The following is a 26,605-nucleotide window of genomic DNA, read 5'->3' on the forward strand; positions in this document are numbered from 1 at the left end:
AGCAAATTAACTTTAGAACCAACCAAAATTAAAATTAAAATAGAAAAAAAAAATCATCTTTACAGATATATAAGACAACAAAGGCTTGCAAAATGGTCATATCCTGCTTCATCCATGTCAATCTTGCTTTAACAAAAGTGTAGCAAAAAATTTCCTCGCAAAAGTACATTTGTCTTGTTTTTTGTTTCAGGAGAAAAAATGCCAAAAAAGATGATTTTCATGAGATAAACTTGAGCTGAACTTATTTGTAACAGCTTGTTTCAGTCAACATCTGTATGTGGGTGTGTGGCAATGGGTGTTTTGTTGGCTCTAAAGGTCCCGAATGTAATTTATACTTCAATCAAATGAGCTGATTAAAAGTAAAACCCATTTATCTGTACTATTTTTTGTTTCAGATCATTTGTGAAAGAAAAATTAGTTGATTTATTCCTCATTTGACTAACAGCTTTGTTTATTTGTCCAAATGGGAAAGGTTACAGAAATGAAAAAACACTGTAAAATAACTCAATTGGAACCATAAATACTACAACTAGATTTCTTTTAACGCCTTCTCTGTTCTATTGTTTGCAGCGTATATCCAAAGATAATCAATGCATTAAGGACAGATTTTTCTGCAGATTCATGCCCTTTTTCAGCACACACAGTATCACAAGAACATGCAGATGGCTGGATCCAAATGCAGCAGGTTTTTGAGCTAAGCTAAGTCCAAAAAGCTAAAACAGGGTCAGGCAGGCGAGGGTCAGTAGCAGGCATGAGATAATCAGGGGAGAGATGGGGTGATCAAGATCCAGGGAAGAGTCGGGGCAGAGGGCAGGCAAACAGAGTCAAAAACAGGGTCTGGAAACAAAAGCTCAGGCCCAAATATGAGTCAGGTGTGCGGCATCCAGGAAGTGTGTGCTGGGGGTTGCTTCGAGTTGTAGTATGACTTCTGGCGACGACTCTCCATAATAAAAACAACTGTGAAATGAAAACACGCAGACTCATATTTTTTTATGGCCCAGATAAAAAATGTTCTTTGTTCCTCACAGCACTAAACTCACAGAACTTAAAAAATAAGCACTTAAGGTGGAGGCTTTTTGTTATCTTTAGATGACTTGAAGAAATAATTTGAAAAAATAAATCAAACAGAAAAATAATAGACTTTGAATGTTTTATTGAAGGAAATCCTGTTTACCTTACATTTTCTATTGTTTAAAAAAAACATTACAGATAGAAAAGTCATTGAATACCAACACTTCTATTGACATTTTTGGTTTTCCAATAAATTTTTATACTGAAATCTTTCATTGACTCTGGTATCTGCACTTACCGAATTAGTTTTATTATAAGATTAAAAGGGAAAACACAGGTTTTTATTTTTTATTTTGTGTAAAAGCAGCAATGCTGGGTGCAGATTAATGATGATGGAAGCTCAGTAGATCTGAATGCTCCTGATGCTAGCATCACCATCAAAGCAGAAGTAGGAGTATTCATCTGAACAGAAGCGGTTGGGGAAAGTAAATTGAAAGCCATTGGGTAAGGTAATCAAAAATCCTCCACAGGTCAGTTTAATGATGATCTGAAACAGTCAGAAATGACATTTTTATAAAGTTAATCACATGACAATGAGGAAGCTGAGAAATCATATCACAAGAGGAATACAAATGTTTATGCAGACCTTGAAGTTCTGTCCTCTCAAGAAACAAAATCCCCCAGGCCGAACCTCCTGCTCCCACATGCCATGTTTCTTAGAGTTACAGACGATCGTGTCTTTGTCTCCACTGGCATCAAAACGGGGATTCAGGTGCAAGGCAAGTGTCTCATCATTGTGGCCAATATTCACGGAGAAACTAGAAAAGTTAAAAAAGAAAGTTTTTCAGTATTGATGGTAACTGAGAAGGATCCTAAAGGTGAGCATATCATAGAGTTTCTAAGAACTAGGTCTTCCAATAGGTTAGTAGTAATTTATTTACAACAAAAAATGTTTTGTTTTTGCATAAAAAATGCCAAATCAGTTGAAAAGTTAAACCTTTAGAGCAATAGATTAATACGTATCAGTATTACAGCAGCTTTTGCAGATAAAATATTTTTATGGGTCCTATATCAGGAGGAAAAGTTAATGACACCTAGTGATGTAAATATGCATCAAACCACTTCAGATTCAAAATTACATACATTTAGCAAAGACAAAAACACGCATGATTTTTTTGTTTTGTTTTTTCTTTACTGGAAAAAAGGTCAGGCTTCAAGGGGTTAAAGAATTCTAGACATAGAGTTCAAAATAGTAAGAAATACATTTTTAATACTTTGACACACTTACCTGGCTGCATCGGGTGTGTTATAACCCGCAATAGCAACGGTCTGTCCAACTTTAAAGGGCATGTTCTTAATCACCATATTCTGCACAAACAGAAAGAGAAGCAGCTGAAATAAAATGTATTTGAGATGAAGAGACCCAGAGTTTAAATTGTAAACCCGTTTTGGTCCTTTTTGGGATCCCGGGGCTGCCTGAGCCTATCCTGGCCCCCTGTGGGCAATTGCAGGGCCACAAATCACACACACCTAGTGTGGATTTAGAGGAATCAATTAACCTAGGAAGCATGATTTTTGGACAGTGGGAGGAAACGAGTACCCGGAGAAAACCCATGTATGCACGGGGAGAACATGCAAACTCAACACGGAAGGGTCCCCCATTGATGTTCTGGTTCAAGTCCCCCAGCTGGGATTTGGCCTTCTCGCTGTGAGGCAAGAGCGCTAACCACTGCGCTACCGTGCCGCCATTAAGATGAATAAATCAACATAAAAGATTAATAAAGTTTTACTCAGAACATACATTTGTAAACCTATTTGTATTTTTTATCATATACAAATGCAACAGAGTACATTAAATTTGCACTGAAACTTCATATGATTGACTTCCGTTTCATAGAATAGTTTGCTCCACCTCAGTGGAAAACCTCAAACTGCATGTTGTTCAGTGCTGCAGCTAAAACAACATTTAAAATTGACGTCTTTCATTAAAAATAAAACACAAAATAATAGTAATCAGCTGGACAGTTTAAAGATCAAGATTAAATTCTGTTTATCTGAATTCATCTTCAAGACCTTTGTGCTTCTGAGCTTGAAACTTTAAACAGTTTGTCTTAAAAACTTGTATTGAAGTATAAGTAAGAATTTAAAAAGAAACTTGTACTCACAGGGGCCATCTTTACAGGGAGATGTTGCTGGTCGAGTGAAAAAGACAGGAATGAAGCTCTGCAATGCTCTCACAGAGGGATGTTCTCTTTTTATCAGGAAGCTTTTCCCCCTCCTTTTTTCCAAAGAATTTGAATATTGTTTCTAAAGTATGTTGCGTGTGGTGTCTATTTTTTTCACAGCACATTGTGTTCTGCATTCTGATTGGTTGTAGGTTTTGTCTCATGTAATTTAGATTGTATCATTTGTAGAATCTGTGCAGTTTACGCCTGTAGATCTTTGTTTTCATGCTATATTCCTGGACATATTTTTCTAAGAAGCTTTGAGAGTTTCAACAAGAAAGAAAAGTGTCAAAATGTTAGTGTTTGTCTGAGAAAAAAATGTAAAGTGTTTAGTCAGATGTTCAACTGCCTTAAACCATTTTTATAAATAAAATATATTTCTCCTATGAGGGTCATTTTTAGTACCGTTGCCAAAATTACGGACTACACTATTTGTGTTGTCAGAACTTTTTCCATTGGGCTTAATTTTTATCGACAAAAAAACTTTTTTTTAATTTTAGTTTTGTGCTAAGAGCTCCTTCAGTATAAAAGCCCGATTCACATCTAAAACTTGATCAAACTTTTGCTTGTGTTGGCAGAAGTCTGCTCCTTCTCTGGATGTCTCTGTTTCCTCTTTTCAACCATTTTGTTGATTTAATAGTTTTAAGTTCACATATTTACAAAACTAATGGATACCTGTGTGACCTCCTTTTTCCCACAACAGTTAATTTCTGTTTTTAAAATCACATCACTGTCTGATTCAAATAGACAGAGCCACCAAATTGACACATTCATTCTCAAGGACTTTATGTTGTGATCCTTCAGTGCCTGAACCACACCTGCTCCTCACCTGCTCATCATCAGCCGCTCTACTTACTCTTCAGATTGACCTCCGGCCGATGCCAGACTATTTTTCACTTGTGGTAACAATATTGGCAGTTTTATCCCAGCCAAAAGTTATTTATCATGTGTCCTAATCCTCCCTGCCAAGATCCTGCCTTCCTGCCTGCTACACTGCCAGCCCGCCATCCTCACTCTCTGTTCAAAATAAAACTTGTAACCCGGAAAACCGTGTCCGCATATGGATTCCACCTTCCAACAACCTGCCATAAGACTTTGTTTCTTTGATCAGAAAGGACATTGTCCAAACTCTTTGGTCCGTCATCAAAAGTTTCATTATGAGTTTCTATGAGAAACTGATACTTGACAAAGGTTCCTATATATATATATATATATATATATATATATATATATAGAAAGCAGGGCTTTAAAATAACACCTGCCAAATGTGGGTAAAACTTGAATTTGGCAGGTATAAAACAAATTCACTAGCCATTTATATTATTGATTATCATCTCAGACAGGGGGCCCAAACTCACAACCAAGACTTTTCATTGTCTGCCCCACACACACACACATACACACACACACACACACACAGACTTACAGTCCAATCTTGTGTTAACTACTTCAAAGACTTGTAACCTGATCATTGACTTTAGCCAAAGCACAAAAAAACTGCTGTCATCTATGATCCATGAGTATAAATTGTTGAAAAATGTACATTTCTGGGTGTGGCCCTCTCCGACTGTAAAGAATTAGTGAGGACAACCAAAAACCGTCCGAACACCGGAGGAAGTGAGAAAGGATCTTTTCATAACAAATAAACAAGGATTTCCAAAGAAAAAAACTGTTTTCATCTATGATCCATCAGGATAAATTATTGAGAAATTTACATTTTTGTTTGATTTCCACAGTCCCAAGTAAACTGCTGTCACCACCTTTACGTTGAGCAAGTTTGAGTTGATGATGGGAAAATAATTGAGCAAGAAAATGAGTCCAGGCTTGCAGTATGAGATAAATGTTGGTTTAAGGTTTGTCCCCTGGGGGAAGAGGGAACAGCATCCCCAGTGGGATGAGCCCCCTAAGAGGAAATGTTCCACACAGAAAGGTCCTCTTCCATACATTAGGACATGAGCAGTCCAAATAATCCAGAATTCCAAAATCTAAACAAGAAACAAAAATTCTCCTTTTCAGAATCATCCCTTTATAGCCTTTTGTATAATTGGTTTTATCAAGTACAGTACTTTGTATTTACTTATTTATCCTTTTGATCTGTGTTATTTTGTTTCAGCAGGAAAGCCGTTGGGCCCTGGGCTTTGCTATTAGGCATAAGTAACAGAGCTTTATGAAGTTTAGATAATGAGAGAGGTGAGTCGTAATTTGTAATTCTAATGGATTGATCTGTGATGTGTATACATTTTTTATAAAAGTCTTTCAACGCGTTATTAATTTTGATCGGGTGACATTTGACATTTGATCGGGTGACACATGAGTGACATTTCCTCTTTGGTCCATAATATTGATTGTTGATTTTTTCTTTATTATTTTTAAGATGACTAGCTAGAAATTTGCCAGATTCATTTGAGTTTTCAAATCATTCAAGTCATAGTCTTTGTATTTATGTATGTATTCATGGATGTAACCCTAACCCTTTATCAAGAATTCTGGGAGCAGCTGGCACCAACGTTTTAGACTTGCTCAACGTAAAAGTAGTGGCAGCAGTTTACTTGGGACTGTGGAAATCGAACAGAAATGTAAATTTCTCAAGAATTTATCTTCATGTATTACAGATGAAAACAGTTTTTTTCTTTGGAAATCCTTGTTTATTTGTTATGAAAAGATCCTTTCTCACTTCCTCCGGTGTTCGGACGGTTTTTGGTTGTCCTCACTAATTCTTTATAGTCGGAGAGGGCCACACCCTCTAAAATTATCATTTCAAGTAAAATATTTTCAATTGATGATTATATATTTTATGTTATATATAGTTTATAATGTTGAACTGTAACACTTGAGGGTCACTTTACTTTGCTTAACGTCACTTTGCTTCTCCTGCAGACAACAGAATTTCCCCATCGTGTGATAAATAAAGTTTTATCTCATCTTTTCTTTCAAATGAAGAGCTCGAATAATGACTTTGTCTTCAACATGGCTGACTGTGTGTCGGGTGGGACACACTTTTAGCAAGAAATATGTCTGCCAGGAGCATGCACAAACTCTCTCCACATCCTGTGTACAGTAGTGCAGACTAAAAGCTCCACTCTGGGCATAATGAACTGTTCCATGTTCTGACTATCTGACTTATGTTCTTATTATGATTTTATGTTTCACACAAAAACATTAAAAAAAGGAAAAATAAAGAAAAAAACCTCTAAGTCTGCCACTGCCACTCTGTCCCAAGCCCGGATAACAAATGAGGGGGGTAAGTGAGACTTTATAGTGGCTAACCACAAAAATCTCACAAAAAGGAAATAAAAATAGGTAAATATGTATGTTCATAAAAGAAAAGGGGGTCACTAGCATCTGCCAATTGGCTTTATTTTGTGAGTCATGAATGTGTACCCCAAATTAGAAAAAATTTGAAGGAAAAATTTTCAAGATCCACTAACTAAAAGTGAATGTTTAACCTGATGGTGTTACGGCGGGGGGTTAAGGAAAGCACCCAGGCGCAGAGAAGGAGAGGAGGCAGGAGGTTGCAGGGGAACGGGGGCTTTAATAAACAAAACTACAAAACCAAAAACCATTGCTTAAGCAGACTAGAATACTCAAAACTCTGAAAAAACACTAAACTCGAAACCAGGGAACAACACAATATGGACCAGCACAGGAGGAAGGGAATGACAAGACTTAAATACATGCAGAGCAACAAGACACAGGTGGAAACACTCAGGACTGATGGGGACTCAGAGCAAAACTCACTAAAACAACAAAACAGGAAATACTACAAAATAAAACAGGAAATCAAGGAACCAAACACAAAGAGACTGAAACCGTTACAGATGGTAGTGCTACAGCAGAGGTCATATCATCACCAAAACCAATAGGGTTCAAACTCTTGTGGTTATTAATGTTGTCAGTAAATCTAAGATTTATAGGAAATCTTTTCAAGATGCATTAATTCTCAATTAGAAGTTTGACCTGATGGTGGCGCTAGAGAACAGGTCAACCCACTCATCTGTTTGATTATCAAGGTGTTATTTATTTATTCAACCAATAAACAATGTGCCTGACAAAAACGTGGTTAACAATTTTATGCAAATCATTTTCAGATGGCAAATATCCCTCGGGTTCATTTTCACCGTTAAACGGATAACAGTAGGTTTCTGTCTGATCACCTTACAAACAGAATGTTTAACTTAAAAAGTCACGTATGTACGATAGTCAATGTGTAACTAAACTTAACCTTTGTTTTATTGTAAGTCAAAGTTTTAAGAATAAAGGTTTTTCTATTTGTTATTTTCTTGGAATAATTGTAATCGTGTTAGCAAAGTTTGAACAGACCATAGACCTTTTATAAAGGATGTCTAGACATGTCCCTGTCAGAATTTTGTTCCCCCAAAACCAAATGCACATCTTTTGATTAATCAATCAATCAATCAATCAATCAATCAATCAATCAATCAATCAATCAATCAATCAATCAATCAATCAATCAATCAATGACGGGGTGGCCAAGGAAGAAACCCGGGAGCAGGAAGGACATGGCAAAAATCCACAATTTAGCAAGGTTTAATTCCACGAAGAACAGAACCAAAAACACTAGGAAAGTTTGAAGACGCCCAGGCACAGAACACAGAAAAGCAGCTCCATATAAAGGAGCCTAATTAGCAATGGATTGCAGCTGTGGCTCTCACAGAAGACAGGCTACAACACTAAAAAGCAAAATAAGCTTTTCTTGACACAATCAGCCATTTGTAATAGTTTAATCACATTAGAACAACAACTGCAGGGCTCCCCACACAGAAAAAAAAAGACACAGATTAAGAGCATGAATAAGTACATACGAAGTACTTGATAAAACCAATTATACAAAAGGCTTTAAAAGGATGATTTGGAAAAAGAGAATTTTTGTTTCTTGTTTAAATTTTGGAATTCTGGATTATTTGGACTGCTCATGTCCTAATGTATGGAAGAGGACCTTTCCGTGTGGAACATTTCCTCTTAGGGGGCTCATCCCACTGGGGATGCGGTTCCCTCTTCCCCCAGGGGACAAACCTTAAACCAACATTTATCTCATACTGCAAGCCTGGACTCATTTTCTTGCTCAATTATTTTCCCATCATCAACTCAAACTCGCTCAACGTAAAGGTGGTGACAGCAGTTTACTTGGGACTGTGGAAATCAAACAGAAATGTAAATTTCTTAAGAATTTATCCTGATGGATCATAGATGAAAACAGTTTTTTTCTTTGGAAATTCTTGTTTTTTTGTTATGAAAAGATCCTTTCTCACTTCCTCCGGTGTTCGGACGCTGGTTGTCCTCACTAACTTATTTCGTTATAGTCGGAGAGGGCCACACCCAGAAATGTACATTTTTCAACAATTTATACTCATGGATCATAGATGACAGCAGTTTTTTTCTGCTTTGGCTAAAGTCAATGATCAGTTTACAAGTCTTTGAAGTAGTTAACACAAGATTGGACTGTAAGTGTGTGTGTGGGGCAGACAATGAAAAGTCTTGGTTGTGAGTTTGGGCCCCCTGTCTGAGATGATAATCAATAATATAAATGGCTAGTGAATTTGTTTTTTACCTGCCAAATTCAAGTTTTACCCACGTTTGGCAAATTGGCAGGTGTTATTTTAAAGCCCTACTTTCAATATATACATAGGAACCTTTTTCAAGCATCAGTTTCTCATAGAAACTCATAATGAAACTTTTGATGACGGACCAAAGAGTTTGGACAATGTCCTTTCTGATCAAAGAAACAAAGTCTTATGGCAGGTTGTTGGAAGGTGGAATCCATATGCGGACACGGTTTTCCGGGTTACAAGTTTTATTTTGAACAGAGAGTGAGGATGGCGGGCTGGCAGTGTAGCAGGCAGGAAGGCAGGATCTTGGCAGGGAGGATTAGGACACATGATAAATAACTTTTGGCTGGGATAAAACTGCCAATATTGTTACCACAAGTGAAAAATAGTCTGGCATCGGCCGGAGGTCAATCTGAAGAGTAAGTAGAGCGGCTGATGATGAGCAGGTGAGGAGCAGGTGTGGTTCAGGCACTGAAGGATCACAACATAAAGTCATTGAGAATGAATGTGTCAATTTGGTGGCTCTGTCTATTTGAATCAGACAGTGATGTGATTTTAAAAACAGAAATTAACTGTTGTGGGAAAAAGGAGGTCACACAGGTATCCATTAGTTTTGTAAATATGTGAACTTAAAACTATTAAATCAACAAAATGGTTGAAAAGAGGAAACAGAGACATCCAGAGAAGGAGCAGACTTCTGCCAACACAAGCAAAAGTTTGATCAAGTTTTAGATGTGAATCGGGCTTTTATACTGAAGGAGCTCTTAGCACAAACCTAAAATTAAAAAAAAGTATTTTTTTCGATAAAATTTAAGCCCAATGGAAAAAGTTCTGACAACACAAAAAAAAAGTAAATAGTCCGTAATTTTGGCAACGGTACTAAAAATGACCCTCATAGGAGAAATATATTTTATTTATAAAAATGCTTTAAGGCAGTTGAAACACTAACATTTTGACACTTTTCTTTCTTGTTGAAACTCTCAAAGCTTCTTAGAAAAATATGTCCAGGAATATAGCATGAAAACAAAGATCTACAGGCGTAAACTGCACAGATTCTACAAATGATACAATCTAAATTACATGAGACAAAACCTACAACCAATCAGAATGCAGGACACAATGTGCTGTGAAACAAAATAGACACCACACACAAAATACTTTAGAAACAATATTCAAATTCTTTGGAAAAAAGGAGGGGGAAAAGCTTCCTGATAAAAAGAGAACATCCCTCTGTGAGAGCATTGCAGAGCTTCATTCCTGTCTTTTTCACTCGACCAGCAACATCTCCCTGTAAAGATGGCCCCTGTGAGTACAAGTTTCTTTTTAAATTTTTACTTATACTTCAATACAAGTTTTTAAGACAAACTGTTTAAAGTTTCAAGCTCAGAAGCACAAAGGTCTTGAAGATGAATTCAGATAAACAGAATTTAATCTTGATCTTTAAAGTGTCCAGCTGATTACTATTATTTTGTGTTTTATTTTTAATGAAAGACGTCAATTTTAAATGTTGTTTTAGCTGCAGCACTGAACAACATGCAGTTTGAGGTTTTCCACTGAGGTGGAGCAAACTATTCTATGAAACGGAAGTCAATCATATGAAGTTTCAGTGCAAATTTAATGTACTCTGTTGCATTTGTATATGATAAAAAATACAAATAGGTTTACAAATGTATGCTATGAGTAAAACTTTATTAATCTTTTATGTTGATTTATTCATCTTAATGGCGGCACGGTAGCGCAGTGGTTAGCGCTCTTGCCTCACAGCGAGAAGGCCAAATCCCAGCTGGGGGACTTGAACCAGAACATCAATGGGGGACCCTTCCGTGTTGAGTTTGCATGTTCTCCCCGTGCATACATGGGTTTTCTCCGGGTACTCGTTTCCTCCCACTGTCCAAAAATCATGCTTCCTAGGTTAATTGATTCCTCTAAATCCACACTAGGTGTGTGTGATTTGTGGCCCTGCAATTGCCCACAGGGGGCCAGGATAGGCTCAGGCAGCCCCGGGATCCCAAAAAGGACCCAAACGGGTTTACAATTTAAACTCTGGGTCTCTTCATCTCAAATACATTTTATTTCAGCTGCTTCTCTTTCTGTTTGTGCAGAATATGGTGATTAAGAACATGCCCTTTAAAGTTGGATAGACCGTTGCTATTGCGGGAACTAACACACCTGATGCAGCCAGGTAAGTGTGTCAAAGTATTAAAAATGTATTTCTTACTATTTTGAACTCTATGTCTAGAATTCTTTAACCCCTTGAAGCCTGACCTTTTTTCCAGCAAAGAAAAAACAAAACAAAAAAATCATGGGTGTTTTTGTCTTTGCTAAATGTATGTAATTTTGAATCTGAAGTGGTTTGATGCATATTTACATCACTAGGTGTCATTAACTTTTCCTCCTGATATAGGACCCATAAAAATATTTTATCTGCAAAAGCTGCTGTAATACTGATACATATTAATCTATTGCTCTAAAGGTTTAACTTTTCAACTGATTTGGCATTTGTTATGCAAAACCAAAACATTTTTCGTTGTAAATAAATTACTACTAACCTATTGGAAGACCTAGTTCTTAGAAACTCTATGATATGCTCACCTTTAGGATCCTTCTCAGTTACCATCAATACTGAAAAACTTTCTTTTTTATCTTTTCTAGTTTCTCCGTGAATATTGGCCACAATGATGAGACACTTGCCTTGCACCTGAATCCCCGTTTTGATGCCAGTGGAGACAAATACACGATCGTCTGTAATTCTAAGAAACATGGCATGTGGGAGCAGGAGGTTCGGCCTGGGGGCTTTTGTTTCTTCAGAGGACAGAACTTCAAGGTCTGCATAAACATTTGTATTCCTCTTGTGATATGATTTCTCAGCTTCCTCATTGTCATGTGGTTAACTTTATAAAAATGTCATTTCTGACTGTTTCAGATCATCATTAAACTGACCTGTGGAGCATTTTTGATTACCTTACCCAATGGCTTTCAATTTACTTTCCCCAACCGCTTCTGTTCAGATGAATACTCCTACTTCTGCTTTGATGGTGATGCTAGCATCAGGAGCATTCAGATCTACTGAGCTTCCATCATCATTAATCTGCACCCAGCATTGCTGCTTTTACACAAAATAAAAAATAAAAACCTGTGTTTTCTCTTTAATCTTATAATAAAACTAATTCGGTAAGTGCAGATACCAGAGTCAATGAAAGATTTCCGTATAAAAACTTATTAGAAAACCAAAAATGTCAATAGAAGTGTTGGTATTCAATGACTTTTCTATCTGTAATGTTTTTTAAACAATAGAAAATGTAATGTAAACAGGATTTCCTTCAATAAAACATTCAAAGTCTATTATTTTTCTGTTTGATTTATTTTTTTAAATTATTTCTTCAAGTCATCTAAAGAAAAGAAAAAAGCCTCCACCTTAAGTGCTTATTTTTTTAAGTTCTGTGAGTTTAGTGCTGTGAGGAACAAAGAACATTTTTTATCTGGGCCATAAAAAAATATGAGTCTGCATGTTTTCATTTCACAGTTGTTTTTATTATGGAGAGCCGTCGCCAGAAGTTATACTACAACTCCCAGCAACCCCCAGCACACTGACTCATATTAATTCATCAACCACAGCATATTTGAGCTCTGCACTAAGTGAAGCTCAGTGTCACTATATGCCTCACTGAGCATTATATCTGGACCTGGGGGGGTATTCCCGGAAGCATGTTTAAATTACCCTGACCTTTACCCTGAACTCTGGCTGAAATCTGCCTCAACTTGCTTCCTCGGGGTATGTCGGTTCCAAAAGACCAGATATGAGTTAGTTTAATTACGCTCGACTTGGTAACCCTGGGTTAATGAACGTGCACGTCAAGTACATAAAGATGTTCTCAATGGATCGCCGATTTCTGGAGTCACCATGGCAACGCGTGGTGAAAAAAAGAGAGCGCTACACTTCAGTGAGACGGAGTTGGAGATTAATGACGGCATATGACGATTAGAAGACCATCAAAAAAGTAATACGGCTGCATCAGCAAAAGAAAGAGTTTCTGCTTGTAGTAGAAGAACAGGCAAAGTAAACGCACGAGTTTATTTGGGCCCCTGCCCTGCCCTGCTTGCGTGTTCTCCGTTCCTCCTACTCCTCGGCCGGGGTGCTGATGGGTCCTGACCTCCGTCTCCGTTTCTGTGGTGGGAGTCCGGTGAACAGGAGCATTGTTGCTCCTGGATCTTTGTCTGACAGCGAGGCTCTTGGATGCCTGTATTGGCCGGGTTGCTGCGCTGTCTGTCCCCAGCTTTGGGGTGTGGGGTGCCGGGCCCCCTGCCTTTGCTGGAGCATTCAGTGTGATCAGGGTACGCTCTTAGAGGCACACATTTATTCAACCCACCCGCTTATTCACCTTTGCACAAATACGGGCATGGGTATTGTTTTTTTTTATTTAATTTTTCTACACCCCCTGTATGAATATCGGTAACGCGAATATTGTGTGTAACTGTGTCGTAATCTTGGGAGACAAATCTTTGATCATTAATCCGTGATTATACTTTTAACCCATAAAAAGTTGTGTGCAGACTATTTCTTTATTTTTAAAAAAAATGTTTTTATTGCTGTGTGAACTATGTTATGTAATTTAATTACGAAACTTTTATGTTTTAACTTTGTGATATCGACTACCCCCACCCCTTATCACCCATCTCTGACATCCCACTCTGTTTCTTTCTCTCCTATTTTGTTTCCTTTTTTCTGTCTGGAAATGCATACAAATATAATTTTCATGAATAAAGTTTTGCCTCAAATACAATAGGGGTTTATCCAAATATATACCCAGTCTGCCTTAAGATCCACAAACCCCGACTGTAACAATAAAATCTGTCCAATACAAGAGGCACTCAGCTTTGATCTGCTTGGTCAGTTTTTGGACAGGACAAGTTAAAAAAAAATGACAAAGAAAAAAACTAAATATGAGCTCAACACACATTTCCCTCTGTTACATAAGATAAGGTTATTCTTATCCTCAATAGTCCCACTAACCACATGCAGAACAACGCTGGCTGGTTTTATTTTTCCCTTTTTTCCTGACTGCCTTCTTGGTCCTGCACAAAGAGTGCAAGCTGTCCAGCTATTGAGCAGCAGAAATGCACATTGACATGTTCTTTGGGGTTGTGCTTCTTCAGGGACCTGAGGATAAAATCTAATTCAGTCTTTTTACTTTTAAAAGATGACTTTAGTTAAAAACAAAAACGTTACTTACACTCCCAGCTGATTCTTTTGGAAAATAGTTGTAGATTATTCATGCACAGAAGAGAAGCAAAAACTTGGTTTGACTCAGACCAGTCAAAAACATAGAAAAAGAAGCATATGCTACCCTCAAGTGGACAATAGGGTACATTACCGCTATAAGATGGAGAAAATTGTGTGAATAAATAAAATACATTTGATAATTGCAATACTTCAATAATTCATCAGAAACAAATGAGACTTTAACTTGATAAAAAAAATTGCTTTAATGAGTAACGGTTCAAGAAATCAAATATTACAGAGATGGAATGTCAAAGAAAAGACGAAAAATGTAAAGAGATTTGGAAGGCACCTCATCAAATCTGAAGACTATGTTATCCTGCCAAAGGTAACACTGAAACACCTTGATGTTTAACATGTTATTATGTCAATTAACTTGTTAAGTTTTTGGACAGGCTGTAAATGCAAGCAGTACAGACACTAAATTCTAAATCTGTAATTTCTGAATTTGTTAGTACCACAAATACAGCACAATATAACATGCAGTCATTTGGGACCAACTCTGGAAGTTGCAGAAAAAATTTTGAATCCAGAAGAAGTTGCAGATTTATTTGATCTCAATGCTCGTGATGCGAGCTTCGTCTTCAAAGCTGAGGAATGTGTCATGATTTGAAGGCGATACAGACCCAGACGCTGGAACCCGGAAGGAAAACACAGATAAGTAGTATGGTGAGTAAAATGATTTATTTTGATCCGGCGTGGTTAGGAGTCGTGGCGTGACTGGAGGTCTTGATGTTTTTTCAGGATTCGTGGCGTGACTGGAAGTCTTGACGTGGTTTGGTTTTAGTTTCAGGAATGTAGCGGCTGCTTTTGGAGACATCTGACTCAGGAGACACTTGTGGTTTGAAGTCCTGAGGCAGGAGAACAAGGTTAGTGAGGAGCCAAAACATTGGAGCTAGACATGACTCTAAAGATCAGACTAAGCATCATCAGGGGGCAACGAACTGGTGAAAAATGCTGGAGCTGGGTCTCCTTAGGAAGAGCTGGGGTTTGATGAGGTGAGTGGTCACAGCTGGTAGAGTCAGGACAGAGCAGAGAGGGGAGGGGGAGGAGAGCTTATCTTAGCAGTATTGCACAGGTGAAAATAATGCTGTGATATGTGAGCCTTAAATGATAAATCCTGGTCAAATAAAACCTCAAGGTTTCTAACTGTGGAATTGGAAGCTTAACTTACACCGTCCAGTGAGACTAGCTGATCATCTTTACTTAAATTATCAGAAAAGACAGAAAGAAAAAACTTCCTATAGCAGCTGTCTGTTCTATATTTAAAGCCTGCAGTGAAGCTGACCTTGTCAATCAGCAAGTGTAGACAGTAAAAAGTAACTGAAGTACTATCAGTAATACTTACGTTCATTATCTTTACAGATTGTTCCTTCTTGTGCTGCTGAGAAGTGGTTGTGTTGCAGGCCCTCTTCTTTCTGAAGTTTTGATGGTGTATCATGTTTTAATAATGACAAATGCTTTTGTATTTGGCAACTAATTAATAGTCATTTCCCGTTTGTGTTCCCGAATAATGCACCTTTTATGTGTTTTTATGGATTATTTATTATTATTATTATTATTTATTATTAAAGGGTTTTACCATGGGTTGTTTTAATGTATGCCATAATGTATCTATAATATTTAAGGTTAGGAAACAAAAGAAATAGTATGAAGTTTAAAATTTTACATTTTATTAACATATTTTATTAAATGTATATGCCTAAAATGAGTTGATTGTTTTAGCCTTCCGTTAAATGTCTCTACCAGTGGATGGCAGAACTGCACCACAGCTGTAATGTTTCCAAAACACACAAAATTCCTAAAAATGCTAGAGTCTTTCATTCACAAACTTCCACTTTCGTTCATAAAACTTCCACTAGGTGAAAGGGAAGTGCAGAAACCTAAATCTCCTTCTTTATCAATTTATACTTGCTAGATAAAATTTCACCAACTTTTGTCATTTTTTGACATAATTGGACAAACAACAGAGAAAAAGCAGCAATGCTTCAATTCTTTCAATTCATTCAAATTTTACCAAATTCTTGTTTAGATCTATCTAACACTATTGACACGCAGTTTGTTTCAATCGTATTCCTTTTTAGGTCTTCTTATACTTGGAAATCAATCATGTATGGGATTTATAGCAAAGCTAATTCAGTGGAATTGAGAAAAATGTCACCATCAGTCATCAAATCAAACTTTATTTACAAAACAGCGCTTCTCACACATTGCACAACTTGGAGTGCTTTAACATAAAACAAACACACACACACACACACACACACCTACACACACACAGACACACACACACTATTACATTAAAAAAACCAACCCACCATTCATCCTTCCCGCTCCCTTCCATTAACACATATGACCGATGTCCCCACACACAATGAATACTGATAAAAGTAGCTTCTAAAAGAAACTTAATTCCAACTTTAATTCTAAAATTTAATTCTAAATTCATTCCAGGAGCCAGCTTGGCTGAACATCACCACAGTGCCCACCCACACCAGGACAGCAAAGGGGTCCACCTCACAGCCGTGAGGCTGTGAGGTGGACCCAACTGCTCCCAGCAAAGGTGACAACCGTGGCAACAACCACTGACCAAGCCAGCAAGCCCTGGCAGAAAGGACCCCCACAAAAAACACTGGGGCTAAAACAATGATAAAATGATAAAATTAAAGGCATAAGATGATATGAAAACTTTAAACTGAGAATAGGATTACATGCATAAAATAGAATTAAATGGATATAATAATATGTATTAAAACTGATACATGGATAGGATTAACTAAAAGTGAAATTAAAATGGTGGGTCTTGAGCTTTTTCTTAAACCTCTAGAACAGGGGTCACCAACCTTTTTAAGACAGAGGGCTATTTCATGGGTACTAAGTGGTATGAAAGGCGCCACTAAAAATCTTCTAGCCCCCCCCCATAAATAGACAAAAAAAAAAAAAAAAATTGGAGGACATCCTTTTGTGTGCCCTGTTTTTATTTGCTCACTTTACACAAAAACATCAATGTATTTTCTAGACTCGTATTACAGGGGGGTCAAACCCAGTTGCAGAGGGGGCCTAAATCCAAAACAAACTTTAGGTTGCAGCCGAACAAGATAAACATTTATTGAACACACTAAAGCTAAACTTTTAAACCTTTAAAACTGTAACTTAATTTTAACTTTTTAAACATAAATGTAAATAAAAACAGACAGGAATATTAATGCAGAATAATAAATATATTCTGTGAAATGATGCAAATATGAACAAACACAGCCAGGAAATATTAATAATTAGAAACAATAAATCAAATTATTTTGTTTTCTTTGCTCTTTTGTCATTTTTTTAGAGCTCAAGAGCCCTGTGTGTGTGTCTTTGGTCCTGTGTGTGTGTGTCTCTGGTCCTGTGTGTGTGTCTTTGGTCCAGTGTGTGTGTCTCTGGTCCTGTGTTTGTGTCTTTGGTCCTGTGTGTGTGTCTTTGGTCCTGTGTGTGTTTCTCTGGGTTGTGTGTGTGTCTCCGGTCCTGTGTGTGTCTTTGTGAAACGTATCAGAGGGATTTGATTATTCAAAAACCTGTTATTGTGAAAATCATGTTTAGGTCTCATAAAACATTAAAAACTAAATCACAGAACTCATCACTGGGATTACTCCTAAAATATTTTGCATTTTTCTAATTTGTGCAACACCAACAGTAAAAATCCTCCAAAATCCACAATACTTTCATAAACAAATGATGTATTGTTTGTTTATGGTCTGAAAAAGGCAGCTGTTTTCCAGCCTGCATTACCTGCTGTCTTTATTTATACGTTACTATCACCAACTAAACAACCGTGAAAAATTAATGTATATGGAAAAAATACAGACAAGTATTAAAAAAGTCTGCAATAGTTAGTGAAGAATGACATTATTAGAATGAGCTGAGTCATTTAAGCCACCCGATGATCCAGGTGTTGCGCAATGGTCTCCATGCGATGTTTCACCTCTTAACCTGCGGCCATTACCCCTCCCTTTCTCCTCCTCACACACACGCGCCTCTTTCTCACCTTAGGGACAACTTAAATTTCAGCACCAGATGACCTCAGGATCTGGCAGGGCTAATACTTTTCATGTTTATGGATGGTGGGAGGAAGCCGGAGTCCCTGGAGCAAACCCACGCACACATGGGGAGAACATGCAAACTCCACACAGAAAGCTCCCCCATTGGGTTCAAATTAAGCAAATTAACTTTAGAACCAACCAAAATTAAAATTAAAATAGAAAAAAAAAATCATCTTTACAGATATATAAGACAACAAAGGCTTGCAAAATGGTCATATCCTGCTTCATCCATGTCAATCTTGCTTTAACAAAAGTGTAGCAAAAAATTTCCTCGCAAAAGTACATTTGTCTTGTTTTTTGTTTCAGGAGAAAAAATGCCAAAAAAGATGATTTTCATGAGATAAACTTGAGCTGAACTTATTTGTAACAGCTTGTTTCAGTCAACATCTGTATGTGGGTGTGTGGCAATGGGTGTTTTGTTGGCTCTAAAGGTCCCGAATGTAATTTATACTTCAATCAAATGAGCTGATTAAAAGTAAAACCCATTTATCTGTACTATTTTTTGTTTCAGATCATTTGTGAAAGAAAAATTAGTTGATTTATTCCTCATTTGACTAACAGCTTTGTTTATTTGTCCAAATGGGAAAGGTTACAGAAATGAAAAAACACTGTAAAATAACTCAATTGGAACCATTAATGAATTCTCTTCTATATCAGACTATTCCATTAATTGGAATAAATCTGTTTTATTACCACTGAACAGTAATGCGGAGCAAGGACTCACAATACCAGTTAAATCAGGCAATATAAAATATCTAGGTATTTATTTTTCCCCCAAAATATCAGAACTGGTGCTGCTAAACTACACCCCATTACTGAAAAACATACAGGACGACCTAACACGCTGGACCAACCTGCCTTTGTCCCTTATGGGCAAGGTAGCCACGGTTAAAATGAAAATCTTACCCAAAGTTAATTATCTCTTCTCAATGATTCCCACACAACCGCCATTAAAATGGTTCAAAACATTAGACTCATCCATATCAAGCTTTCTATGGAACAATAAACCTGCAAGAATTAGTCTAAAAACTTTAAAATCTGCAAAAAGCTGTGGAGGATTAGAATTACCTAACTTCCACAATTACTTTCTTGCAAATAGATTACAATACATCTTAAAATGGTTAAAAAATAATCCAGAAACCAACTCATGGTTAGACTTGGAACAGGCGTTATGTGGAAAGATCAACCTGTCAGATCTTCCATTTATTAGTCAAATAGTTAAAAAACAGGATTGTTTCAAAAGTATTAATATAAATGCCACTTTAACAGCCTGGTGGGAATTTCTCAAAATATCAAAATCATCAATTCAACCGTGCAAAATGACACCCATCTGGAACAACCCAGACATCCTCATAAACAAAAAAATTATCCACTTCCCAGCTTGGCAAGCAGGGGGCATAAAACAACTAGAGCACATAATTATTGATAGAAGATTCATAACTCCCCAGGAACTTCAAGACAAACATGGAATATATAACTTCTTGGAATATCAGCAACTTAAATCAATTATTACTAAAAAGTTTAAATACAGAGACAACGATTTAAAGCTACCAGATGTAGTTACCACTCTGATCAATTTCTCAATGAATAAAACTCTCTCCAAAATATACAAACTTTTATGTAATTTAGATAACAATATTTCACTTCCGACAACAAAATGGGATGCGGATTTGAGCTTCAGCACAGATGAAAGTTTTTGGTCAGAACTTTGTCTAAACACCTTTAAAATGACAAAAAATCCAAATCTGCAGCTAATCCATTTCAAAACTCTTCACAGAATTTACTACACTGGACAGAGGATGTTCAAGATGGGTCTCAGTAACTCAGACATTTGTCAGCACTGTGACAGTAATCTACCCGACAATTACATGCATGCACTATGGTTCTGCACGCCTGTCCAGGCTCTCTGGCAGCAGGTATGTGCCGATCTATCAGTCTGGCTTAAGGTTTCAATCACAGCTTCACCGTCACTTTGTGTGCTTGGTGACATGAGTGCCATCGATGTAGAAGGAGGATTAGGCTCTATCATTTTCATAACTCTTTGCATTGCTAAAAAAACTATTTTAATAAATTGGAAAAGCAAAAAAAATATAAATATAAGTCAACACAGAAATCTGCTGCTTGATCATATCAGCTTGGAAAAAATGTCAGCCCAAAGTTCAAGTAACTTTGAAAGAATTCGGTCTCTCTGGTCTCCCATAGCTAACTCCGTGACTTAGGGGGTGGGGGGGGCATGGTCGTCGCTGCTCCTTGCCCTTCTGCCGTGGGCCGGGGTGGGGGCTCCGTTGGTCGGGGGGTCGGGTCCGGCGCCTGGGTGGGGCGGCCTGGGGCGCTGCGTGGTCCTCTGGGCTTGGGTGTGGGGGTGCGTGGTGGGGGGGGTGGGGTGGTGGTCTGGCTTGGCTTGGGGGGGTGGTCCCTTTGCCTGTGCTGGGGGGGGTTGGCGGGGGGCGCTGCTCGGGGGGGGGGCCCAGCGGCGCTGGATGGGCTTCCCGTCTACACCTGGGGCTGGGATCGGCCCTTCCCTGGCTCTGGGGCGGGACGGGACAACCCTCTTGGGGCCCCCGGTCGCTCTGGGTGTCATCCGCTTCGGCTGCGGGGTCTGGGGGTGGGGTGGGGTGGGGGTCTTGTCGGCCCTGTCCTGTGGGGGGGCATTCTGGGGGAGGGGGGGGGCCACTATTGGTACGGGGCAGGGGGGGTTGACGGGTCGGGGTCTCCGCTGAGGCCATCGGCGGTTTCCCCGGCCGGTTGGCTGCCTCGGTCCCGTCGAGGCCTGACCAGAGCTCTTCTAGGGCCGGCGTTTGGGGGTGGGGGCCTGGGCTTGCTCCGGGGGGGGCCGGCGCTTTCTGGCTCCCCTCTCTCTGTGTGGGGGTGGTGGTGCTGGGCCTGGGGTGTCTGCGCCTCCGGGGGTGGGGCCCCGGGGCTGGGTGGGCCTGGCCCCCTTGCTGGGGGGGGGGGCGGGGGACGGCTGTTTGACCACCGGGGGACAGTCTATCATCTGTCCCCAACTTACCCCCTTCCTCATATAACCTCATAATAGGGTGAGGGGGTGGGGGGCTTAGCCTGCGATGAGCCTTGGGGGGGGGGTTTACTAGGCAGTGACCCCCCTCCTGTGGTTGCCGTATGGAGTGGGCCCCCCCTCTTTCGGTTTTATTTGCACCTTAGACATGTAGGGCCCTTGGTAGGGGGGGTGCTTGGACATCACTGCCAGCAAGCAGCGGATGTCCTCCTAGCACCCTACCCGCCAATTTTAACCGCACCTTAGACATTTAGGGCCCCTTGGTGGGGAGGGTGAGGGGACGTCACTGTGAGTAATCAGGAGACGTCCCCTTAGTGCCCTACCCGCCAATTTTAACCGCACCCCCCTTAGTACACACACCCCTCCCCCCTCAATATATACATCCCAACATAAACACACACACATGCACACACACACTCTCTCAAACACACATACACGCACACACATTTTGCAAGGAAGGTGGGACCTAGGACCATCTGTCCCCTGCCTCTTCCCTGGTGGGGGGTACGGGCCCCTTTGCAACGGCGGCTGTGTCCCCGGGGTGCTGGCTTCCTGGGCCCGGCGGTGCTCTCTCCGCGCGGTGGGGGGGTTCACATTACATCTGAGCCGGGGGTGTTCGTGTCCCTGGGGGGTGGGTTCTGGTCCTTGCTCCTGAGTGCTGGGCCCCGCCAAATTTCCAACTGTGGCCGAGCCTGGTCGGGCCATATTTACAACACCCCTTGTGGGCCCTCTTTTTTCCCCGGGGTTCCCCCCTCCTGGGCGGGGGCGGCGGGCCCCTGCCTCGCTCCTCCCTGGACCAACCGTTGGCCGGGCGGATGGCTGCCTGGAGTGCGGAGTGGGTCTCCCTTGGGGGGTCCTGGCCCGTACCTAGGGTTGGGGCGGGGGGATGCCCGGAACTCCTGGGTGGTGGTGGGGTGCTCGTCTGGGGCTGTGGGCGTCCTTCTCCGGTGGGGCCCTGCGTTGGGTTCTCCCGGCGCGGCGGGGGGGCTGCTCTCCTGGTTGGGCTGGGGCGGCGCCCTCTTTCCCTCCGTGCCTCCCTGCTCTCTGGCTCTGGGGGCCTTGCGGCGGCCCTGCTGGCCCTGGCCTGGGTGGCGGGCTTGGTCGCCCGGGCGGCGGTTGTTCCCTGCCGGTTCCCGTGTGGTGTTGGGGGGAATCCGGCTGCCGCTGCTGGTGCGGTGGGGGTCTTGGGGTGGGGATGGCTGGGCACTCTCCCTCCTTCTTTTCACGTTCCACCATCCATTTTAGAAGAACATAAACACTCACCTGAGCACAGGTGTCAGCTCAACAGACTGAATGACTGAAATATTTCACACTAGTTGGTTTTAAGGCATAAGTATGCGTGTGAACACTATCTGTTTTGTGTACATGTTGACAGGTGGACATTTTTGCAACTAACAGGTGTGTTTATAACATTTGAGTGTGTGTGTGGACAGGCTCCGCCCTTTTTTTTTTGTTTTTTTTTTACATTTGAACCTTACCATAATGATTAACAACCAGTAAACTTGTTGCTTTATGCTGCTTCATGGTCTTATCCCCCTTCCCCTCCTATTATCACCCCCTACCCCCCCTCTCTCTAACGTCCCTCTTTCTTCTTCCCCTCTTTCCTTTTCCGTCCGGTCCAACACCAAAGATTTTCAGACATGTTTGAAATTAATAAAGTTTGGCCTCAATTACAAAAGGGGTTTATTCAGACATACCTTTGGTTTGTCTGAAGATTAATAACCCCTCTTGTTAAAGTAAAATATGTCCAACCCAAGAGGCCCTCAGCTCTCATCTGTCTGCCTAGCTGTTGGACAGGACAAGTTAAAAAAAAAAAAAAAAAAAAAAAAAAAAAAAAAAAAAAAAAACTCAATTGGAACCATAAATACTACAACTAGATTTCTTTTAACGCCTTCTCTGTTCTATTGTTTGCAGCGTATATCCAAAGATAATCAATGCATTAAGGACAGATTTTTCTGCAGATTCATGCCCTTTTTCAGCACACACAGTATCACAAGAACATGCAGATGGCTGGATCCAAATGCAGCAGGTTTTTGAGCTAAGCTAAGTCCAAAAAGCTAAAACAGGGTCAGGCAGGCGAGGGTCAGTAGCAGGCATGAGATAATCAGGGGAGAGATGGGGTGATCAAGATCCAGGGAAGAGTCGGGGCAGAGGGCAGGCAAACAGAGTCAAAAACAGGGTCTGGAAACAAAAGCTCAGGCCCAAATATGAGTCAGGTGTGCGGCCTCCAGGAAGTGTGTGCTGGGGGTTGCTTCGAGTTGTAGTATGACTTCTGGCGACGACTCTCCATAATAAAAACAACTGTGAAATGAAAACACGCAGACTCATATTTTTTTATGGCCCAGATAAAAAATGTTCTTTGTTCCTCACAGCACTAAACTCACAGAACTTAAAAAATAAGCACTTAAGGTGGAGGCTTTTTGTTATCTTTAGATGACTTGAAGAAATAATTTGAAAAAATAAATCAAACAGAAAAATAATAGACTTTGAATGTTTTATTGAAGGAAATCCTGTTTACCTTACATTTTCTATTGTTTAAAAAAAACATTACAGATAGAAAAGTCATTGAATACCAACACTTCTATTGACATTTTTGGTTTTCCAATAAATTTTTATACTGAAATCTTTCATTGACTCTGGTATCTGCACTTACCGAATTAGTTTTATTATAAGATTAAAAGGGAAAACACAGGTTTTTATTTTTTATTTTGTGTAAAAGCAGCAATGCTGGGTGCAGATTAATGATGATGGAAGCTCAGTAGATCTGAATGCTCCTGATGCTAGCATCACCATCAAAGCAGAAGTAGGAGTATTCATCTGAACAGAAGCGGTTGGGGAAAGTGAATTGAAAGCCATTGGGTAAGGTAATCAAAAATCCTCCACAGGTCAGTTTAATGATGATCTGAAACAGTCAGAAATGACATTTTTATAAAGTTAATCACATGACAATGAGGAAGCTGAGAAATCATATCACAAGAGGAATACAAATGTTTATGCAGACCTTGAAGTTCTGTCCTCTCAAGAAACAAAATCCCCCAGGCCGAACCTCCTGCTCCCACATGCCATGTTTCTTAGAGTTACAGACGATCGTGTCTTTGTCTCCACTGGCATCAAAACGGGGATTCAGGTGCAAGGCAAGTGTCTCATCATTGTGGCCAATATTCACGGAGAAACTAGAAAAGTTAAAAAAGAAAGTTTTTCAGTATTGATGGTAACTGAGAAGGATCCTAAAGGTGAGCATATCATAGAGTTTCTAAGAACTAGGTCTTCCAATAGGTTAGTAGTAATTTATTTACAACAAAAAATGTTTTGTTTTTGCATAAAAAATGCCAAATCAGTTGAAAAGTTAAACCTTTAGAGCAATAGATTAATACGTATCAGTATTACAGCAGCTTTTGCAGATAAAATATTTTTATGGGTCCTATATCAGGAGGAAAAGTTAATGACACCTAGTGATGTAAATATGCATCAAACCACTTCAGATTCAAAATTACATACATTTAGCAAAGACAAAAACACGCATGATTTTTTTGTTTTGTTTTTTCTTTACTGGAAAAAAGGTCAGGCTTCAAGGGGTTAAAGAATTCTAGACATAGAGTTCAAAATAGTAAGAAATACATTTTTAATACTTTGACACACTTACCTGGCTGCATCGGGTGTGTTATAACCCGCAATAGCAACGGTCTGTCCAACTTTAAAGGGCATGTTCTTAATCACCATATTCTGCACAAACAGAAAGAGAAGCAGCTGAAATAAAATGTATTTGAGATGAAGAGACCCAGAGTTTAAATTGTAAACCCGTTTTGGTCCTTTTTGGGATCCCGGGGCTGCCTGAGCCTATCCTGGCCCCCTGTGGGCAATTGCAGGGCCACAAATCACACACACCTAGTGTGGATTTAGAGGAATCAATTAACCTAGGAAGCATGATTTTTGGACAGTGGGAGGAAACGAGTACCCGGAGAAAACCCATGTATGCACGGGGAGAACATGCAAACTCAACACGGAAGGGTCCCCCATTGATGTTCTGGTTCAAGTCCCCCAGCTGGGATTTGGCCTTCTCGCTGTGAGGCAAGAGCGCTAACCACTGCGCTACCGTGCCGCCATTAAGATGAATAAATCAACATAAAAGATTAATAAAGTTTTACTCAGAACATACATTTGTAAACCTATTTGTATTTTTTATCATATACAAATGCAACAGAGTACATTAAATTTGCACTGAAACTTCATATGATTGACTTCCGTTTCATAGAATAGTTTGCTCCACCTCAGTGGAAAACCTCAAACTGCATGTTGTTCAGTGCTGCAGCTAAAACAACATTTAAAATTGACGTCTTTCATTAAAAATAAAACACAAAATAATAGTAATCAGCTGGACAGTTTAAAGATCAAGATTAAATTCTGTTTATCTGAATTCATCTTCAAGACCTTTGTGCTTCTGAGCTTGAAACTTTAAACAGTTTGTCTTAAAAACTTGTATTGAAGTATAAGTAAGAATTTAAAAAGAAACTTGTACTCACAGGGGCCATCTTTACAGGGAGATGTTGCTGGTCGAGTGAAAAAGACAGGAATGAAGCTTTGCAATGCTCTCACAGAGGGATGTTCTCTTTTTATCAGGAAGCTTTTCCCCCTCCTTTTTTCCAAAGAATTTGAATATTGTTTCTAAAGTATGTTGCGTGTGGTGTCTATTTTTTTCACAGCACATTGTGTTCTGCATTCTGATTGGTTGTAGGTTTTGTCTCATGTAATTTAGATTGTATCATTTGTAGAATCTGTGCAGTTTACGCCTGTAGATCTTTGTTTTCATGCTATATTCCTGGACATATTTTTCTAAGAAGCTTTGAGAGTTTCAACAAGAAAGAAAAGTGTCAAAATGTTAGTGTTTGTCTGAGAAAAAAATGTAAAGTGTTTAGTCAGATGTTCAACTGCCTTAAACCATTTTTATAAATAAAATATATTTCTCCTATGAGGGTCATTTTTAGTACCGTTGCCAAAATTACGGACTACACTATTTGTGTTGTCAGAACTTTTTCCATTGGGCTTAATTTTTATCGACAAAAAAACTTTTTTTTAATTTTAGTTTTGTGCTAAGAGCTCCTTCAGTATAAAAGCCCGATTCACATCTAAAACTTGATCAAACTTTTGCTTGTGTTGGCAGAAGTCTGCTCCTTCTCTGGATGTCTCTGTTTCCTCTTTTCAACCATTTTGTTGATTTAATAGTTTTAAGTTCACATATTTACAAAACTAATGGATACCTGTGTGACCTCCTTTTTCCCACAACAGTTAATTTCTGTTTTTAAAATCACATCACTGTCTGATTCAAATAGACAGAGCCACCAAATTGACACATTCATTCTCAAGGACTTTATGTTGTGATCCTTCAGTGCCTGAACCACACCTGCTCCTCACCTGCTCATCATCAGCCGCTC

At 39.5% G+C, this 26,605-nt stretch overlaps 2 protein-coding genes and 1 long non-coding RNA gene across 3 annotated transcripts; 1 reads left to right on the plus strand and 2 right to left on the minus strand.

Annotated features, from left to right (window-relative positions):
• Positions 1-463: 463 nt before the first annotated feature.
• LOC144994118 (beta-galactoside-binding lectin-like) lies at positions 464-3,341 on the minus strand. The gene is made up of 4 exons (XM_078950811.1): positions 3,177-3,341; positions 2,300-2,379; positions 1,658-1,829; positions 464-1,558 (listed from the first exon to the last, which is right to left on the minus strand). Exons 1-4 carry the CDS (start codon positions 3,183-3,185, stop codon positions 1,412-1,414), a joined length of 408 nt encoding a protein of 135 aa, XP_078806937.1. The 5' UTR covers positions 3,186-3,341; the 3' UTR covers positions 464-1,411.
• Positions 3,342-9,993: 6,652 nt separating this feature from the next.
• On the plus strand, positions 9,994-12,135 carry LOC144994119 (uncharacterized). Its single transcript, XR_013657534.1, has 4 exons — positions 9,994-10,108; positions 10,906-10,985; positions 11,456-11,627; positions 11,727-12,135. It is a non-coding gene; the product is annotated as an uncharacterized LOC144994119 (long non-coding RNA).
• An 11,412-nt stretch (positions 12,136-23,547) lies between these two features.
• On the minus strand, positions 23,548-25,827 carry LOC111947757 (beta-galactoside-binding lectin-like). The gene is made up of 4 exons (XM_023957621.2): positions 25,697-25,827; positions 24,820-24,899; positions 24,178-24,349; positions 23,548-24,078 (listed from the first exon to the last, which is right to left on the minus strand). The coding sequence occupies exons 1-4, from the start codon at positions 25,703-25,705 to the stop codon at positions 23,932-23,934; spliced, it is 408 nt and encodes a 135-aa protein (XP_023813389.1). The 5' UTR covers positions 25,706-25,827; the 3' UTR covers positions 23,548-23,931.
• Positions 25,828-26,605: the final 778 nt, after the last annotated feature.

This window comes from Oryzias latipes, chromosome 8, assembly GCF_053564925.1.
Source record: "Oryzias latipes strain Hd-rR chromosome 8, Olatipes_Hd-rR_3.1".
NCBI lineage: Eukaryota > Metazoa > Chordata > Actinopteri > Beloniformes > Adrianichthyidae > Oryzias > Oryzias latipes.